Source organism: Phasianus colchicus, chromosome 14 (assembly GCF_987193195.1).
Source record: "Phasianus colchicus chromosome 14, bPhaCol1.hap1.1, whole genome shotgun sequence".
In the NCBI taxonomy this organism is placed as follows: Eukaryota; Metazoa; Chordata; class Aves; order Galliformes; family Phasianidae; genus Phasianus; species Phasianus colchicus.
Genome location: NC_143449.1, coordinates 9355065 through 9375164, shown reverse-complemented (window position 1 = coordinate 9375164; position 20100 = coordinate 9355065). Strand labels below are relative to the sequence as shown.

The following is a 20100-nucleotide window of genomic DNA, read 5'->3' as shown; positions in this document are numbered from 1 at the left end:
AGCGTGCAGCCAATGAGAGAGCGCGATGCGGCCGCGTAGGCTGCTGGGAGTAGTAGTCCCACGCCCGCTGCGGCGCAGCGCTTCGTGCTGCGGGCGGCGCTGCAGGGCCGCGATCGGAGATCGGTCACGGCCTGCGGGCTGCCCCGCCCCGTCCCTCACACCGCGGAGGCCGTCGGAGTTTCACACGCTTTATTTCTCCACAAACCGTCTGCCAGCCCCGCCGGGCCCTGCGCCCGCTCCACGGGGCTGGGCTCTGCACCGCGCTCAGCGTCACGGCTGCTCGAGCAGCCGGACCCGGCTCACGCCGTCCTGCGGCACGAGGGCCCCGCACCGCCCTGCGCCTCGGTCATCCTCCGTCCCTGTGCCACGTGTGCTGCACTCAGGCCGGCCGCGGGGAGCCTGCCCCTACCGCAGGCATTGCACCTCCGGCCTCGCCTTCGTTCCCCTCATCCCCGTCCTCATCGTCATCTTCGGCCTCGTCCCCCTCGCTGTCTGAGTCATCGTAGAGGCAGAGCGTGGCCTGCACCGGGAAGTTCTCGAGCAGTTTCTCCCCCACGCTGTACAGATAGTCGAAGCATCTGGATTTGGGCCACAGGAGCCTGTTGGGGAGAATCACCGTGAGAACCTGCCCGTCCCAGCCCTGGGCATGGCGCTGGCACAGGGACGTACCTGACCGGGTGGCGGAACAGTGTTAGTGCTTTGTCACTGCTGTGGTCTCCTGCAGCATCGAGGGGCTGAACCTGTGGGAACAGAGCCGGGCTGGGACCTGCCCCATTTCCCTCTGCCCCTGCTCCTGCTATGGTGGCAGAGACACAGACCTCTCCTTCCTAACATCAGAGGTTTACACACCACCTCACAGCCCCTGAGCAGTGTGTCTATGGGGCCAGACTGCATCCTGATTTTCCCCGCTTCTCTGCTGAATGGATTCAGTTCCCTGCACTCCCGCAAAGGAAGCTGGCATCTAAACCCCACACAAGGGCTTTTTGCCAGAGTAATCTCCCCCGTTGTGCCCACGCGTCCTGCTAACCCCCTGAGGAATGCCCGCCAGGCCGGGAACAGGCATCCCTTTCAGACCCCACAGAGCAGCTGTGTTTGCTGCAGCTGGCACTGCCCCAGCAGGCTGTAGGCTTGGGGAGTGGAGAGGAGATGCCGGGGAATGTGGGTACCCAAAGCACCCCCTGCTCATCCCTTCTTGCAGCCGTCCTCCTGTGGGCTTTGGGCAGGATGTCAGGGCGCAGGCACTTTTGGGGACAGTGCCCTTTGCTCAGCCCTCGCAAGGGATAAAGGAATCTGGGGCCAGAGGCTGGTGACCCCAACTGGTGACTGCCAATGGAAAAAAAAAGTGGGCCACAGCAAGAAGAATATGACTCACAGTGTCCATCTGTTCCCTCTGCCATCTGGTTGTGTATTCCTCCTGGGGCAGCCATGGTCTCCAGAGTGGCTTGGGTCTTGGGGAGACAGAAAGATGAGCACAGTGGCCACCCTGCATTTCCCCCCCCTGCCTTGCTCACCCACACCCCAGCCACACACCCCAGTTTTGCCAGTACATCCAAAACCCCTGCCCTGGTGCCAGGCATATCCACCACCCCACTTGTGGTCCCTTCCCTGCAGGAGCTCCCAGATTTTCTTCCTAGGCTCTGCACTGAAAATGCTGGGATCGTGGGAGTCCGCACCTAAACCAGGAGCACACAGCCTTCACCCAAACTCACCTGGAGCCTTCCCACCTAACCATTGCTGCCCACTCCAGCCCCCCCAGCCATGCTGCACCCAAAGTACCTTCCCCTCTGCTGCAGCCCCGGGGCTGGGCAAGCACCAGCTGTGTGCAACGGGAGCTGGTGGAGAGACAGGCAACATGCAGCAGCTTCCATGGTGGCAATGGTGTCCCCTCCAAGGCTGCAGGCCCTTTGTGAGGATAGGTTTATATATAGCTCTGCCCTCACCAGTGACTCGCAAATTCTTTGTGGCAGGAGAGTGTTGGACTGGGGGCTCAGGGGTAGCAGTCCCCAGGGTGTGAAATTTGTCCCAGTTGTGTAAACAGAGGACTGGGGGGGACTGGAAGCAGGGTGTTGTGGAAAAGCAAAACACAGAAGGGAAAAGTTAGACACCATTTGTGAGAAAGTCCCCAGGAGGGCTCGGGGGGGTGTGGGGGGAAAGAGGGTAGGGCAAAGACAATTAACAAGGATGATTAAGTGTTCTTAGTAGCCATTTGCATAAGGGAAAGGGGATTTGGGGAAATGATCAGGAGTGCTGGGCATCATGATGGGCAGGGGATGAGGATGGCATGATGGTAACAGTGTGATGGGCTGCAGCAGAAGCAAGCACAGACCAACCAGAAGGTGTGAGAAAGGATGCTCAAGAGAGGACAGGGGTGAAGATAGGTGCCAGGGGATTCCAGCGGTCCTGCTCAGGCACACATGTCCCCGCTCAGATCCTCCAGGGAGATCCCAGGTTTTATTCCTACAGCAGAGAGGTGCTGTATGTAATGTATAGTGTATAATGGCGGTCATATTTCCACGGCTGGTTGCAGGACCAGCCCCTAGGTGAGCGGGACACAGACGCAAGGCAGCAAGGCAGCTTCTCCCCAAGCTTTAGCTTTGCAGGGCTGGGCACAGCTGCAGCACGAAGCTGGCAACCAAAAGCAGTGGCAAACTCTGCTGAGTTGACACAACCCACCCAAGCTGGCTGTCCCCTCCTGGCAGAACGGTTCAGTATGATCTGCTGTATGATCAGTATGTCCTGCCCAGAGCAGGACAGTTGGATTAGATGGTCTTTGAAGGTCTTTTCCAGCGCAAATAATTCTACGATTCTATAATTTGCTGCTGCAGTGTTTGCCAGTGATATCCCTAGGCTTTTTGGGATGCAGACAGTATCAGGAGGTGCAGGAAAGATTCTCAGTAGGAGAGTGAAAGGGTCATACCTTTATGCATCCTACCCCTCACGCTGCTCCTGGGCACTTGATGCGAGGTGCCACTTGCAGGCAGGTCACTCCCCGATCCTGGGAGAGTTTCAGTTTGAGACAAGGAAAGAAAATAGCAAATGGTCCCTGCTGTAGCTCTGCCAGCAGTGTCCAAACATTGGCCAGGATCGGCTTGGCTCTGAGCACAATTTGTCACCAGGGGCCCTTCCTGCCCCTGTCCATCTGCAGCAGCCGGGGAGCGGGAGGGGGCACGGCACGAGCAACAGCCCTCATTACCGTCCCCATTTGCTCCTCATTTGGGCCAGGAGTCTTACAATAACAAACCCCGCAGAGGACAAGCAAGGCTGGGGAGTTCAACCTGCCGGTGTTTTGCTGCCCTGGGATTCCAGCAGACAGCCTTGCATGGACAGGATTCAGCACACAAGATGGAAATGCTGTGGTTGTCCATCTCTTGGGGTACTGGTGTGCTGTGGGACACCTCAGCAGCTTGCACACTGCATTGCCCTATGCCCAGCTTGATCTCCAGCCACTCTCTTTTAGCACTGGCCAAGACAGGTCTCAGGGGCTGTTGAACCCCGCAGGAGAAAAGTCCCCACTGTTCCCCTGCTAGTCGGGCATCACCATTGAGAGCAAAGGGCCCCTGAAGCCAGCGCAGATGGAGGGCAAGGGAGGAATTTGGCTTCATCTCTACAGCCGGTTTCCATCCTTGGCTCTGCTCCCTTCACTCCACCCCATCTCTTCTCACCGCCTTTCCTCCACACACCACTGCCCCCGCCCTAGCCTGGTATCCCAAGTCACATAGGCAACCACCTACCCTGCTAATTAATAGAAAACAAGCAAAACAAGGCATCTCAGCTCCTCAATCCTTCCTGACACCGAAAGGGTTTAATTCTGATCTGCAATAAGCCTCCAGGCTGAGATTTGTGGATGGATTTTGCAAAGCCTAGGTGAACTATTCGCAGTCCCTGATCCCCGGCCCTGACGAGCCTCTTCCTGTAGGACTGCAGCTGCCCTCGGTCCCGCACCACATCTCCAGCCATCTCTGTAAGTACGCAGTCCCTCGCATGCCCCAGTTTGCCAGTCCCCAAAACCTGAGTGTTAATTCTGTAGCAGCACCCCTAGGATTGAGAGGCTGTATCTTGGTTTGCACATGGGAAAAGAGATGAAAGTCAGGAAATGTTGACAGCAAACATTTGATGTTCCAAGGCTGGGGAAAGGGAATGGAGGCTCCGGGAGGGGTTGCACCCTCAGCCGGCAACTTTCCCAGGGCAGGAGGCCGCTGGCCAGGCAGTATTTGTGTGGTTTGCTGTTTCGCAAGAACCACGGCAGGGGGAATTTTGAAACAAGGTGAAGGGAAAACAAACCGCCCTGTGTCTGCCAGATCCCTGTTGCTCACCCCCAGCTGGGGCAGAAAAAAACCCCATGGCACTAGCACCCACATGGGGAGCACAAGCTGCATGCTGCACCCTGCTGCAGGACAGAATGCTCCCAGGAGCTGGCATGGACTCACCATTAACACACTGTGCCCAGTGCATTGCTGTCCTTCGTGGACCTCCGGGCTCTCGTAGGGATGTAGGTGTCACTGTCTCCTGCCATTCCTCTCTTTCATCATCACATGGGAAGGCTGATAGCTGTGATTCACCCTCAGGAGAACACATCCCTTGGCCCCATTCCTGCTGAGTTCTCTGTGGGGTGGGGGGATAGCAAGAGATGCTTTAGGAACCCCGTTCCTCTGCTGAGAAAACCTCAGGGCCACCACTCTAAAGCACCTTCAACAGTTCCAAACAAACAACACGCAGCCACAGTGTTTTGGCTTCTTTTTTGCCTTGAAACAGGGAAAGATAAAGATTAGCTGAGTTTGCAAAAGCAGCTGGAGGAGTGCACAGCAGCAAAAGAATATTTCCATTAAGCAGGACACAGGGTGAAGGAAGAGGTGGCTGGGGAGGCTTGCACCAGGAGACACCATGCAGTAAGAGATGATCCAGCAGAGACCTGATGGGGACCAGCCAGCTCCCCATCCTGCCCGCAGCACAAGGAAGGGCTTTGGCGGCCTGCCCGGGCTGCGCTGTGCTGCCTCTTGAAGCCTGCCTGGGAAGATAACAGAGGTGAAAGGGTGCTTGGCGATTCTCCGCAGGCTCGAGTCAATCGTTAATCGGGGAGGGATTGCTTTCCACTCTTGCAGGTAACCTCTCCTCCCCCCGGCTCCCCCCACGCGCCCGTGCCCTCACAAAACCAGAACCCACAGGAGCTGGGTGAAGCTTCGGCACAGCGAGAAGAGCCGCTAGCAGGGCCATGGGAAGGTAAACGTGCGGGAGAGGTGACACCCGGCCCAACCATGGTCTCTATGGGACTCCAGCTGGTGGGCTACATCGTGGCCTTCCTGGGCTACATCGGCACGCTGATAACCACGCTGCTGCCCAACTGGAAGATCAGCTCCTACATTGGCTCGAGCATCGTGACAGCCGTGAGCTTCACCAAGGGGCTATGGATGGAGTGTGCTACGTATAGCACAGGCATCACTCAGTGCGACATCTACAGCTCCCTGCTCAACCTGCCTCCTGACATCCAGGCGGCCCAGGCCCTGATGGTGAGCTCCTGTGCCGTCTCCTCCCTTGCTTGCCTGATGGCCGTGGTGGGCATGAGGTGCACCGTCTTCAATCAGGGCTCACCAGCCAAGGACCGAGTGGCAGTGGCGGGTGGTGTGGTCTTCATCCTCGGGGGGCTGCTCTGCTTCATCCCACTTGTGTGGAACATCCACGTGGTGCTGCGAGATTTCCACAACCCCCTGCTCCCTGACAGCACCAAATTTGAGTTGGGGGAGGCTCTATACCTGGGCATCATCTCTTCTCTGCTCTCCCTCATTGGTGGCTTCATCCTCTGTGCCTCCTGCCCTCCCCGTGACCCATCAGGCCCCTACTCGCCCCGGCTGCTGGCAAGCAGGAGTCCCCAGCCCTCCATCAAACAGATGCAGAAGCCCAAGAGTGAGTTCAGCTCCTACAACCTGACGGGATATGTGTAGCAGCAGCAGGGCGTCTGGTCAGCACTTTTCCCAGCTCCCAAAACACCTGGGCTGGCACCGAGGCACACAGTAAGAGGAGAAGACACAACGGTGTCTCCCACGCTCGTATCTCTTGCTTGGGGACCTTGACATATGACTGCTCAGAAGTCTCATCTGATGGTGAAGGACCCTGAATCCACCTTCTGTTACCACTTTGCTGCCATCAGCCTGCCGGAGCTGCCCCTGCAAGCCAGCTGGAAGCACACCCATAGCCCCTACACAGCAGTCTTCTCATGGCCAAACTCCAGCCTGCAGCCCACAGCCCAGCAAGGACAGTGAAATTGTGCCACTGGGGCTCACCTGCTTATCTGGGGCTCTGGAAACACTTGGGGGGGGGGGGGGGGATTAGGGCACCCACAGGAGCCCAGAATCTTTGGGGGAGAGCGGGGGGATGGAGTACTGATTGCAAGCTGATATCACAATAAATCTATGTTTCTAGATGGGCTGTGATTGAACTTTTCTGTGGCACTAAGGAGCACCCCAGCACCTCACCAGTGGCAGGGCAGGCTCTGGCAGGGCCATGCTCACCTGCCTGCTTCATCCATCCTGCAAAGGTGGACGCAAAGGGAGCCCCGTCCCTTGCTTTTGGCCATAAAGGCAATGAAATAAAACACAGAGGGGTCTTGCAGGCGGGTCTAAGCCTGTGGGCTCCTGCAGGGGCAGGTTTGGGATGGGAGCACAGGGTCAAACCTGCTCCCTGCAACCCTTTAGCACTGGTGGGATGTGCTGTGCAACTGCAGCCCCAGCAGCTGGCAAGGGTCTGCATGGGGGCTTATGCAGATGCTGAGCAAAGCCACTTGTGCCAAGGAGGGGGAGCAGAGGGAGGGTGCAAGATGCCCATGGAGGAGCGAGCACTTTTTAACCCTCAGGCTATCTCCTTTGTCCCTTGATACCACATCCCACTGCCGGATACAAGATAACCCCTTTGCCCAGGGAAGTTTGGTCCACCAGCCAGCCCCTTGTAAATCGATTTAGATTAGGTCCCGAAGAAGAGGGCACCAGGTTCCCTGCTGAGGCAGGCTCCCCACTGAGACGTCACCGTTAACCTTGCGTCAGTGAAACTGCATTTACCTGTAGGGCTAACGCTACTGATAACAGTGTGAGTCACACTTTCTTCCTTCCTCACCAAGAAAGATGCTCATTATCAGGGGCCATAGTGGATTTCAAGGCAAAGGCCTTGCACCCGCTTTTCCAAAGCCAGATGACAAAGCTGAGTTACTCATTGCTGCTTTGGGAGAGGGCTGAGGTGATGGGGGCTGGTGTGCAGAGCAAGCAGGTGCTGCAGCCCATGACCACTTGAGTTGCCGTGCGCAGGCACTGCCTTTCATTCAAGGCTTTCACCGCGAATGTTTTGCTCCTTGGCAGCTGATCCAGAGAGGAGGCAAGAAAATATTTGGCAAGAGACTTCCTGCTGGAGGGGAGGAAGAATGCTCTGCCCTCGCTCCTCACTCCTACTCAAGGCTGACAGCATGGCCTGTGTCTGTGGGCAGATGCTGGCTTAATTAAACTCATGTGCGATGGAAACACTCTATTCAGAGTTTTACCACTGCTGGCCTTATTAACACTATTGTTTGAGCAGCAGAAGGGAGGATTTCTGGCTCCTGCACACCTGGGGAGCAGCATGGGCAGGTGCAGCCGAAACCAATACCAGTAATGCCCTCAGTTTGGGCATGTGAGCACTGGGCCACGGCACTGCTTGGGAGTGTGCTGACTCTGGGGAAGGTTTCTGGGGCCCAGCCCCACTGCAGGCCCCAACTGCCCCACAGCCCAAGGGTTTCTCTCTGGCCCATGCAATTGATTGCGGTCCCTTGACCCAGGAAATTTTCCCCTGTCCAATTTTTGTGGGTTCTATCCAAGCTGAATGCACCCAAAGAAACTTGGCTCCAGGGAAAGGCAGGCCGGAAAAGATTTTCCTCGTCTAAGAGCAGGAATGAAAACAGGGAAAATGAAGGGCAGCAGGTGCATGAATGCAGCCGTGGTTATCTCTGCCTCATGCAATAGCCACGTTCCCCATTAGTCAGATAAACCGGGTCCTTGAGGTCAGGCTGGATGCAGCCCAGCCCAGGGCCAGGAAGGACGGCAGTCAGGATGAGGCCATGCCTTTGGGCAGCAGAGCCAGGCAGGCCAGGGTACAGGGTCAGCCCCACAGCTCCTCGCCTGCACAGCGGGAGCAAGGAGGGCACGGAGGAGTGAGGTCATGTAAGGGGACATGAACAGGAGGGGTGGGATGGTGCGCAGACAACAGGGTGGCCCTGCAGGATGGAAGGAGCCCCTCTGCAGGGCTGGGTGCTGGTGACTAATCCTCTGTTGTAAGGAGAGAACTTCCCCTCTTACTCCAGAGAGTGCCTCAAATGAAGAAAGGGGGCAATAAAGGATTAACGTGCCCTTATCTTCAGAGGAGATAGAGGTGCCATAAATGCCCAGCACACAAGCCTGCAGCTGCACCTGGGCCATGGGCTGAGACCTGGAGGGACAGTTACAAGAAATGCCTTTCAGTCACACCACTCCCTTCCGACCTCCCTGGATCAGGGGGGTTGAATGTGAGCTAGCAATGTGCCCAAGTAGCCGAAAAGGCCAATGGCATCCTGGTTTGTACCAGAAATAGTGCAGTCAGCAGGAGCAGGAGGTGATCATCTCCTTACTCAGCTCTGTTGAGGCTGCACCTCAGCTGTGTTCAGGATTCAGCCCCTCACTACAAGACAGACACTGAGGCCTTACAGCGAGTCCAGAGAAGGGCAGTGGAACTGTGAAGGATCTGGAGCACAAGTCTTATGTGGAGTGGCTGAAGGAACTGGGATTATTTGGTCTGGAGAAGAGGAGGATCAGGGGAGATCTTACTGCTCTCTACAACTCCCTGAACAGAAAATTGTGACAAGATGAGGGTCAGCCTCTGCTCCCGCATAATTAGTGATAGGATGGGAGGGAATGGCCTCAAGTCACACCAGGGGAGGTTCAGGTTGGAAAAAAATATTCCCCAAAAGAGTGGTGAGGCACTGGAACAGGCTGTCAGAAGAGGAAGGATGAGTGCCCAGCATCAAGCCTGGCTGCTACCTCTGCCCCAGTCAGCATGGAGATTCCTCCATCTTCTCTGGGCATCCCATAGACAAAGAGGCAGCCCTCAGCCCCACTTATGCCTCCAGGTACGTGGAGGTTAGTTAGCTCTCTGTCATCCCACATCTCATTCCCACTGAAGATCTGAAGCAGCAAATAATTCATGCAGACTCTTTAAGCAGCATTGGACCAGATGATAAGAGGGGCCATCCCTGTGCAACCCGGGGAAGCACTCAGAGAGGAGGGGAGGGAGGGGAAGAAAATTCAGGCCAAGATCCTGATGGGCCAAGGCACTTGGAAGCAGCCTCTGCATTCCTCTGCTTTCCTCCTTCCTCAGCTGTTTGCCATGCCATGCTGCAGCCTCAGCACAGCATGGACACAACTCTTCCTCATGCATCAATGGCACTCATTCCTCATTTCCAAAGGCTTCCTGTCCTCCCCAAGCCATGGGGATCACCCTGTTGGTGTCCAGCCCTTCTGGTTTTAATGGAACACTTCACAGTGCAGGTGAGGGTTATCAAGAAACCAGCTCTTCCTCAGAAAACACCTTAATTTGGAAGAAAAGTTAGTCCACAACCTCAAAGCTTTGCATACTTCTTCTGGAAACAGGCTGGCTAAGGGAGCTATAAAGGATCTTTTGATCTTTAAAGAAAAGCATGCGAGAAATACTGCGGAACGAACTCCATGACACAGCAACACAGAGAGGAAATAGACCTTTGGGTGCACCCAGGGAGATTGCTAGAAAGCACCTTCCCAACCTTCCTGGCTAGGGTTGAACAGCAGTTCAGAAATTTATCAGGCGAGCTATAAAATTTATTTACCTCGGAAAATTACATATTAAATCCGTTAAGATGACACAGAGATTTGATCTTCAAGGCATTTCATTAATGCCACAATTACATTTCTCCATAATTTAAGTCTAATCTATGCTACAGAAGCTCCAAGTTAAGAATCTCAGCAAACTCAGCACATTTACAATCTGCAGTAGCAAGAACAGTATCACCAGAGCCTACATCAACTGAGCCAGCAAAGCAAGCTTTATCAGCAAGAAACATTTGTATAGAAGTGTAAACAGAAGCTATACCAGGGGGAACTTTACAGAATTTTTGGTGAAAGCAGACATCTCTAGACAAAACCTCTCTTGGAGAGCTGGGAGATGCCTAGAGAGTTGAGCAGGGGTTGTACTGCACTCTGGACAGCCCCAGTGCTGAGCTCTGGTTAACTGGCAGTTTGCTGCAAGGAGGGGATCAAGACTTAGAAGTCCTAAACACCTTTACATGAATAAAGTGAGTTGCGATCATGTAAAGCAGTTCACAGAGTCATCCCTAGCAAGCCTGCTGTCTCCAAGCTCAGGATACATGGAAAACTAGAGGGCTGCAGTCCACGGGCACCAACATTTTGGCAGCTGTAACCTGAGTTTGTACTTAGAAGATGCTCAGCCTGAGACACAGCTGACCTCTCCTGACTCTCAGCCGTGCACACAGCCCAGGGAGGCTTCAATGGCCCTGGGGCTGCCTCTTCTCTCTGCTCAGGATTTCAAAGGAAGGGTGTGATTTCATGAAGCTTTTCCCACCCCAGGGAACTAATCTTTCCTTGAAGCAGGTGCCTTTTTTCACAGAACTTGTGATAGCCTCTATTTTGAGATGTCCAGCTTGCTAAAAAAAGGCTAAAACCAGGACAAGACCCACGTCACAGAACAGCACAACTGCAAGGAACTTTCTTCTCAAGAAAGCCTCTTTCAAGGGTCCTCAGGTCATCAGAACAAAGTCCCACAACACCAGCTACACCTGGCTGACACTCCCAAGATTGCTCCAACAGATGTATTTTCATTACCCAATTTTTTAGTCATTTCCTTTTAGGGGGGAAATAAACTATAGAGATACCCAAGGAGTGTGTCGGCACTACAGAACTAAGGCTCCACAACCTTGATGCTCCCATACCCTTTGAGCTATTCCAATATGGTTTTACTGGAAACAGCATTACCCTTCACCTTTGGATTTTCCACTGGCTGCAGCCAGACATCAAAACTGACATAGCAGGGGGAAAACAGAGCAATTAATCTCAGATTAGCCCTATTTTCCCTACCTTCAAAGACTTCCTCATTGGCCATCTAACATTTTTAACTCGCCTTATTGTAATGGTATTGCCAGACTGCAAAGCTGCTTTCTCCATCTGCTAGCAGAGGCAGCAGGACTGTATCCCACCCTGGAGGGGAAGCCACTGATAAGACACAGCAGGTGGCAGAAGCAGTTAACTCCTTGCTTTCAAGGTGAGGAGCACAGACACTGTGGGACCTGGTAGTTCCTCAACACAGGATGCTTGCACACAAGGGTCTTGCTGTGAGTTACAGCTTGCTCCCAAAAACTAAACTAGCCCCTCTCCCAGTTGTGCTGCAGGGACTAGCATCCCATATGCTCCACGCACTGATTCTGGCTTGTAAGTCTCCACTGGTGAAAATAGGTTAGTGTTACTGCACAGATCACCATCTTAGAGTCATAGAATCACAAAATCATTTGCGTTGGAAGGGCCTCTTATAGGTCAACTCCCTTGCACTGAGCTGAGGCACCTACAGCTCAGTCAGGTACTCAGAGACCGGTCCAGCCTGACCTTGAGTGTCTCCAGGGATGGGGCATCACCACCTCTCTGGGCAACATGTGCCAGTGCCTCACCACCCTTACTGTAAAAATGTTCTTTCTTATATCCCATCTAAATTTCCCCTCTTTTAGTTTGAAAACATTTCCCACGGGAAATCTCTGTAGAAGAGAGGGAAGCTGCCTACAGAGCATAGTGTGGAACTCCCAGCTGACTGGTGAAATGAAGCAAATGAACCACACACAGCAGCATGGGCTGAGGGGAAACAGAGTATTGCTCTTCCCTGGCTCCTTCCGCCTGCGCGGGCCTCATTCAGGGCTGGAAACTAAGGCAAGCTAGGCTGGGTTTCCCCACCAACCTTTCTGGGCTGCCTGCAGCCCCACAGCTTCACAGCATGGTACTGACAGGAAGAACTTACAGAGCTCTAGGAGCTGGAAGCTCTGCCAAATGGCCTTATCTTTTAAGATGCTTTATTGACCTCCTCGCCTGCAAAAAGTATTTACCTCCACTACACAATTTAATTCCCCCAGATGACTATGGCATCAAGTTTTGGCACAGGCACTACTAACCGTGCTTTGAAAGATGCCTGAGAGAAGTGCCAAGTTTCAGAACCAGGTACTCTGATAGCAGCTTATCTACTAAAGAAAATAAATAGCTCTGCTGTTTGCCAAGTTGTATTCATTTAGGAAATGCTCCATCACAAAACTATTTTCTGTGTTATTTCTTTAAATTGAGGAGAAAAAAAAAAAAGACAAAAACAAATCAGCTCAAGAAATGTCAAAAACCCACATATTGCTGTAGGGAGTACATATTTTGCCTTGCTGGCAATGTGAGACACGGAGAGCTGAGAGTATGACACCTGCTATCTGTTCGCAAGCTGTTAAACATTTCTGTAGGCTCAGATCCCTGCTGATCAATGCTTGCATCAAAGCTGCCCTTTACTCACCACCTCCTCATTCAGAAAAGCTCATTCCTATTGCTAACACCCAGTATCTGCTTTTTACACGTCATGCATGCACGGCACCCATTCCTTGAGTGGTAGGAATGAAACAGGAGCAGCTTTGAGTTGTGTGGGCTCTGCCTCGGCTCTCAATGCAGCCAAGTTCCTGGGGATGAGGCGCATCACATAACAAACTTCACAGATGCCTGAAAATAATCTTACAAAGAAATAAGGTCAAGTAGGATTAGGGAGAAAGTTCAGATCCCAGAGCTAGATATAATGGGATGGAATAAAAGAAGTGCAAAGAAGTGCAGCAGCCACTGAGATTACTAGCTAGTGCATGTGGAGACCAAGCCTAAAGAATATGTGGACACTGCCTGCTTCAGAAGCAGCTTTAGAGAAAATAAAGCTCTGTCTCATGCCATACCCAGGGCAGACGATTCAAAGGATGACTGGCTTATGGGATAGAACTTGTTAGCATGGCCAGAAACATAGCTGCTCCCCAGGGCTCTGGCTATGCGAAATCATATTTCACGCAACTGCAAAGTTCATGCAAATGCCTCTAACACTGTGAAAGGAAACTTCGATTCATTGAGATATCCTGGTATAGATTCAATGTCCTGGACAGCTCTATTGAAAATTAAATGCCATGAGGGTACTGCCCTATGGTTTGAGGATCGGCTGACAAGATTTTAAAAAGAACAAGGGGAAAAAAAAAAGAGAGAGAAAAACAAATAAACATAAGCAGAGATAAGAAATGCTACCTTCAAACTATGAATGGAGGGAGATAAGAGAGCTACCTTCAAACTCCAGTGTTACCACCCACAGTATTGACCTGAAAACACAGTAGGCAGCACAATCTGAAAATGTCAAGAGAGCTCACAGAAGCAGATCTGAGATCTGGAAACATGAACTAGAAACAAACCAGGATTCAGCCAGAAAGACAGGAGATCAAAAATTGTAGACGCAGGCACAGTACCTACAGACTGCAGAAAAAAAAGCACACTTGCATACACACGTCCTTTCTATCCGCACTAGCAACAGTGAAAGTGAGCAGTGCAGTAATGCACACAAGTCCAGCCACAGGGGACACAGCAGAGTCCTTACCATGCAGGATGAGACACTCTCTATCCACATAGCCATGTTGCTCAACCCTGACTTTCGGACAACGCACACGACACAACTGGTGACGCCATCTAAGCCAGCAGTTTCTATCACGCGGTCTTGTGACTTTGCAGGATAAATGAAGTGTTGAAGTCAAGTCAAAAGAGCAATGCTGTGCTGGCCACACACACCCTTGTCCTTCCACACCCAGGGAATGTTCTTCAGGAAGGAGGGTGAATTCAAGAATTTGAGCGGGTGTTCTCAACTCATTTAGTTTTATACTTGCAGGAAACCACATTCGATTCAGGAAGCTTCTGAGCAGGAGATAAATACAGCCTTGAAGAGCATTGGCAAACCACCATGTGCACTTGCCCTCGTTAGTTTCTTCCCACGAGCCATGAGGCAGGGCAGGGAGCTACAGCATCCCTACAGCCACGTGGCAGGTGTGGCCTCTGGCTGCTCTCAAAATCTCACATTTTTCTAAATTCCCTGGGTCAAAAGGGTGGTTATGCTGCCTAAGGAAGCAGATCTGGAAGAAAGGAGAAGCTCCCACGCAGGATAGCATCTGTGGAAGGACTCTGGGCTTAGCCACACTAGCCCAGAACCCTGCAGCAGATCTGACTGCAAGCCCCAACGTCACCGTGCCACCAACTGTTCCCATAGCTACATGGGAAGATAAATTTAGTTCAAGGAACCTTGTGTTGCTACATTATTTAACAAACAGACACGCTCAAGAGGAAAATGCAGGCAGGGACCCAGTTTAGCTGCTGCGTGGGCTGATTGGGCTGTGGACTCAAGGCTGCTTCCCAGGCTGAAAAGTCCCAAATCCCAAATCTCACACCATGCTGCCCCAGCAGTGTTCCAGTGTGCTCTCCTGGGATACTTCCGACAGCCTTCATCAAGCTTTCCCTGCCAGTCACGTTGGTCCTGTTAGATGAGGGGAAGGCAAGAAGGACCTAACCACGCTGCCTCACCAAAATGATGGCCCAGAGCGCAACTGAAGAAACCAGTGATTTGTTAATAATACTGTACAAAAGGCACAGCAGCAGGAGAGAATGGCTATAACAACATGTGTATTTTCTCCATTACAAGATGTCATCCACATGACCCAACTCAGAGTCAATATGTTGGAGCTCCAAGTCAGAGGCAATGAATGAGAGAAGCCAGCTCACATTCATGCACAGGTTTTTATGTTTCTCCCTAGCACGGTTGTAAGGGAAGAAAGGTAAAGAGAGGAGTCAAAGGCGAGAGTCTGGATTTGATCCCTCCATCCCATACACAGCTGCTACCCTCCCTGCCAGGAGGACCATATGCACTGAGTTTCTTGCTGTATTCCATTCTTATCTCAATACAGACCCAACACTTTGCAAAGAGTGTGCCGTAATGTAGGACTGACACAGTATAGACAAAACATTTTTCGGCAGAGCATCTTTGAAGCCTGATCAAGTAATTCAGATCCAATGCTGCTTCCACTTCTTCACAACAGCAGAGCCCTCAGTTACAATCCCACTACCTACACAGCAGAGTGATGGATGCAAGGGACGCGGTGTCCTATGGAGATGGCAGCCCATCTCCAGCCCTCTCCCTAGATTTTAAGGACAATAGGAACTGCCAATCAGCCAGTTCACAGTTCTGACCTCTTTATATCTCCCTCCTCTGGATTCCTGTAAGAAATCTGTGCCTCCCTCCTAGCACATATCTAAGTGCATCTTTGTATTTTTGAGTCTTTCCATCAGTTCAGCCTTCTCCTCTGTGGAATTCACCAGCTTTGCTTTCAGCTCCTGCAGCTTAGTTTAGCAGTGAACTATGCAGATTTTTGCTCTACTAAAAGCCTTCCACCTTCTGAGCTCTGAGCACTGCCAGTTCCTATTGGTTTTTGAAGAACCTGTTTTCAGGCAACATTTCTCACCTTTGATTTCCTCTGCCTGAAATGCAAGGAGGATGCATGTACAGGAACAGTATATAAATCAGAAAGATAAAATGAGTTTTTCCAGGCTAAAGGAGCAGTGAAAAGTCACACAGATCAAGGAGAAGCCCACAGCACTCTTTATAGAGCTGTCTTCTCTCCTCCTCATTCCACTTTGACTCGCCCTTTCAGAATCCCTCCCAACTGGTAGGGATGCACAGACACATATTTGTTACCTTGCACTGGAGCAAAATATTTTTCACCTCCACTTCTCCGATCCTCCTGCCACATTACATCTTCCTGACATTCACGGTCAGGCTGAACAGGACTCTGAGGGTGAAACCACCTCTATGTTCTCATCCCTCTCCAGTACTGCTGCTTTTATGGTCAACTTGGGCTCACCGGCAGAGAAAAAAGGAGGAAGAAGAGGGTGAAAGCAAGCAGGAGCACCTACCTCCCATTCACAACACAGCTGACCTTGTATCTCAGTAGCTGCAGCTGTAGCAATCTAACAAGCTCTTGACTGTGGGGATCAGTCCTCCTCCTGGTCAGGTGCTTGCTGCCCAGCACAACGCATTGCCTCTAATGAAAACTTGTGATAGCAGCCTTTTGTACCATGCTATTCCTCACGCTCCCTCTTTTACCTTACAACTAGTGGTGGTAGGTGGATGGTTGGACTAAATGACCTTAGAGGTCTTTTCCAGCCTTTATGATTCTGTGGTGACAGCACAAGGTATGGGGACCCAAGGAGGAGAACAGGAAGAAGCAGAAATGGGGGTAATATGTGTATTGGAAGAGATGAGCAAAGATGGATTGCAAAGATATTGGTGGAACTTCTTGGAGGTGCTCTGGAGAGCTCATCTGGAAAAAGCAGTTCAGTATGGCAGTGGTGGAGAGATGCATGGGGCCCAGGTGAGAGCTGAGGTGTGAGGAACAGGAGCAGCAGGAGGCAGCTTTGAGAAATACTCTTCTGAGTCAGCTAGTGATGAGCAGAACTATTATCAAACACCTCATCCCCTCTCTGACAGCCACCCAGCAGCCTCAGCACAGCTCCGATGCGAGCCCTGCGTGGGCAATCGGTGTGCAGTGAGAAGGGACTAGCGTTGGACACAGCGTGGCAGCGCCTCTGGTGTCACCCGGCAGAGGTGGGCTGGAGGTGCCACCGTGTGGGGGAAGCCCGCATTGCTCGCCCTGATCCATTCGTAGACAGAATTCTCTGACTCTGGCCATGGGAAGGTGGTCGGCTGCCGTCCAGGACTGACCATGGGGCTGGAGAGCTGCGAGCATCAGTAAAACATCGGCACACTTTTCCTCCGGCTCCAACTTCACACGGCAGGACACTGATGCAGGAGACAACATCAAGGGAAGAAATGAATTTTAACAAGTGGAAAACAACAGCCTTCAGCATGTCAGCTGCACCTTGAGAAAGCAAAACTGCCAAGAGGCAAAGTAAGACACCAAAAACCAAGCCCCTAGGGGCTGAGCAGGTTCCACCAGAATCATAGAATCATTTGAGTTGGAAGAGATCCTAAAAGGTCACCTGGTCCAAATCCCTCGCAATGAACAGGGCTTAATCGGGTGCTTGGAGCTCCATCCATCCTGACCACGAATGCCTTCAGGGATGGGGCACCCACCACCTCTCTGTGCAACCTGTGCCAATTCCTGTGCAACTGCCCAGGGAATCACTGCCCCTGGAGGTGTTAAAGAAAGATATATATGTGGTACTTAGGGATGTGTTTTAGTGGGCAGTGTTGATCATAGATGCGCAGTTGGAACAGATGATCTCAGAAGTCTTTTCCAACCGTAATGATTCCATGATTCTAATAAAGTTAAGGTCCATCAAAGTCACTTTCAGTAGTCCACAGGTACATGAATTCATTTCCAGATAAACTTCTCTTTGATAGGGAAATGTAGTATTAGAATTAAAAAGATAAATAACCACTTTTTGTCTAAACATTTTAATTTGCTTATTTCTTGGAGTCAGAGTTCATGTCTCTGCAAAGTACGAAGTCATAAGATGATTTTCAGTTCAATGCCACTTTATCTGCACACAGCGGATGTTAGACTCCAAATCCTAAGAATCTGTTATTCATGCATACTCTGTATGAAAGGACTTAGCATCTTTGTAAGGAAGCAGAAATCCACTACTGCTTACTCACTGCCATAATGGGTTCCACCATATATATATGGTGGATATAAAAGATTCTCAGAGGTAGTTCAAAGCAGGTGATGCAGAGTTCTTTCTGTCAGAGACTTGAAGGGTAGATTTTTCTTTGCCCTTGGCTTACTCCTTGGGATAATAGTTTTTACCTTGTGGGCACTGATCTCCGAAGTCACCTGTCAACATCTAAGCCCCAAACTGCCATCTTACTTCCATAGAGCTGACATGGAGAGGAGCAGGTGTTGGGAATGAGAATCAACACACTGCAAGAACTCGGTCCATTTGTCTTCTCAGCGATCAGGGACAACGGCGGGGTCGCAGCCTGGATGAGACGCGCTTGGTGGGGTCCAGCCTGCCCTGTTAACCTCCGCTCCGCAAGGGGGCGCCCTGCACGGAGGTGGCGTAGAGCCGCCACTTCCGCCCATATCCGCCTCGCACCGGAAGTGGCCGTGCTTTCGTTCTGGAGCGCGGCGACGGTGGTCGCGTGGCACCGCCGCTTTCCGCCGCCGTCCGCGGTCCGTCCTCGCCGCGGCACTGGGCACGGCGGGAACCAGGCCAGTGGGACCCTGGAGAGAGTTGGGTACCTCGCGGCGGTTATTTCCCACACGCAAAGGTGGCGGGAGTACAGCGGGTAACACGGGCGCTTTCATCTGTGAGGCGAGAGCAGGAGGGCTGGGCTGTGCCGTGTGCCTCTGTCCAAGGTGCTGCCCTGCCCCGCCTCTGACGGACGGCGGCAGGACGGGGCGCCGGGCGCCGGGCTGCCAGCTGCACCCCTCATGGAGCTTCGCAGTGCGTCCTGTGCGAGGGCTGGAGCATAAGAACAAAGTTCCGATGAAGCCGCTGCTTGTTTGTCCGTTTAAATAATCAAGTTTAGACGTTGTTTGGTGTTTGTTTGGCCGTCGTCTTCGTGTCTGGGAGATAACCCCTGTGCAAAAAGGCTGCGTTAGGGCAGGGATGTGCAAGCAAGAAAATAAGGTCTGTGCTCAAAAAGCATACCTGCACACAGTTGATCTTTGTCTCTTGAAGCTGAATACGTAATTTGTGAAGGGAAGAAAAAAATCTGTGCTTACCTCTGAGTGATTTGGAGGCCTTCCATCCAGTCCAGCATGCACACAGCATGTGTGTAATGCTGTCAACTTGGCTGCCTCAAAGGCGTGTGAAATGGAAATGTTCTAAGTGATCTAGCAAGACAAAATATTTCACCTCTTAGGTAAAAAAGAGCTTAAGAAGGCAAAAGGAGTCCTGTTCAGAAGCATGCTAACATGGAGTTTGTCAAACTCTCCCACATTTCAGTGATTGATTAGGAATATGGTGTGTAACTGTTCTGATTCCCTATTAAAGTGAACATCCCCATAGTTTCAAGTTGAAATAAATTGGTGTTGGACTCTTTGAGCAGTGACAACCACTTCAAATTCTGCAGACAACACCAAACTATATACATTGGTACTACTGCAGATTATTACATTTACCTGGAATTCTGGAAATTAATCCAGAAATCACGAAAACAAAACCACAGTGGAGGTGATCAGAACTGTTCTCTGTCAAGACACTCTTGGGTGGGAACGTTCCTGGAGGACCAGCACATCACTGCTCTCACTCAGTCCTAAGAAAAATAAAACCTGCTTTTGTGCTTGCTCCAGATTTGGAGAAAGCTAAAAAATAACAAAATCATTGTTATTGCTGTTGGGTGAGAGGAGGACAATTTCTTATGAATATGGACATAGGAAATGTCAACTTTGCTGGAAGGTGGCCATTAGGATGCAAGGTTTGTCTGGGTTCATAAACCTTCCAGTGTGGGGATGTTGTTCGGATGCGTGGCAGGCAGCAGCTCTACCCAAAACGGTCCATTATAGAGCAGAAGGTCCTACTTATGTTCCTGTCGGACATAAATAAAAAGAAAATCTTCTCAAACACGAATCAACTTGTTAGTGCACCAAGTGAGTGACTGAGTTTGAGGCCTCTCGGTTCTTTGCTTAGAGGAAAGATGCTGTCATGCTCTTCCCCTCGCTGCCACAGGGTCGCGCCATTGCATTGTCTGCGTCCCGGCACCAAGAACTTCTGCCTTGTCCGCTTGACAGGGGCTGTCCCTGCCCTGGGGATGGGATTCGTGGCGACCCGGGGAATCGCTGAGCTGGAGTTTGGATGTTTAAGGCTCCCTCCCACCTCCTGGATTCCAAAAGCATGGTGCAGAGCTTGCTGGGCTAGGATCCAGCCCCAGAGCTGGGTCCCAAAGAGCCTGGGCCTCCCTCTGCATAAAGGGAACGCAGACAGAAGGATGCACATAGGATATGGTTATCGGGGTAGAAAAAGTGATGGAAATGGTGATCTAAATGGGTTTTCCGTTTTTTTTCTCATGAAGGAACATGTTTCT

The 20100-nt window shown here is 51.7% G+C and overlaps 2 protein-coding genes across 2 annotated transcripts; one reads left to right on the top strand and one right to left on the bottom strand.

Annotated features, from left to right (window-relative positions):
- Positions 1-39: 39 nt before the first annotated feature.
- On the bottom strand, positions 40-20086 carry LOC116229705 (uncharacterized). The gene is made up of 8 exons (XM_090150206.1): positions 19199-20086; positions 18800-18910; positions 17879-18654; positions 13666-16908; positions 1777-4602; positions 1373-1448; positions 670-740; positions 40-599 (listed from the first exon to the last, which is right to left on the bottom strand). The coding sequence occupies exons 5-8, from the start codon at positions 2106-2108 to the stop codon at positions 380-382; spliced, it is 699 nt and encodes a 232-aa protein (XP_090006332.1). The 5' UTR covers positions 2109-4602; positions 13666-16908; positions 17879-18654; positions 18800-18910; positions 19199-20086; the 3' UTR covers positions 40-379.
- CLDN2 (claudin 2) lies at positions 3906-6412 on the top strand. The gene is made up of 2 exons (XM_031594361.2): positions 3906-3961; positions 5100-6412. Exon 2 carries the CDS (start codon positions 5253-5255, stop codon positions 5934-5936), a length of 684 nt encoding a protein of 227 aa, XP_031450221.1. The 5' UTR covers positions 3906-3961; positions 5100-5252; the 3' UTR covers positions 5937-6412.
- Positions 20087-20100: the final 14 nt, after the last annotated feature.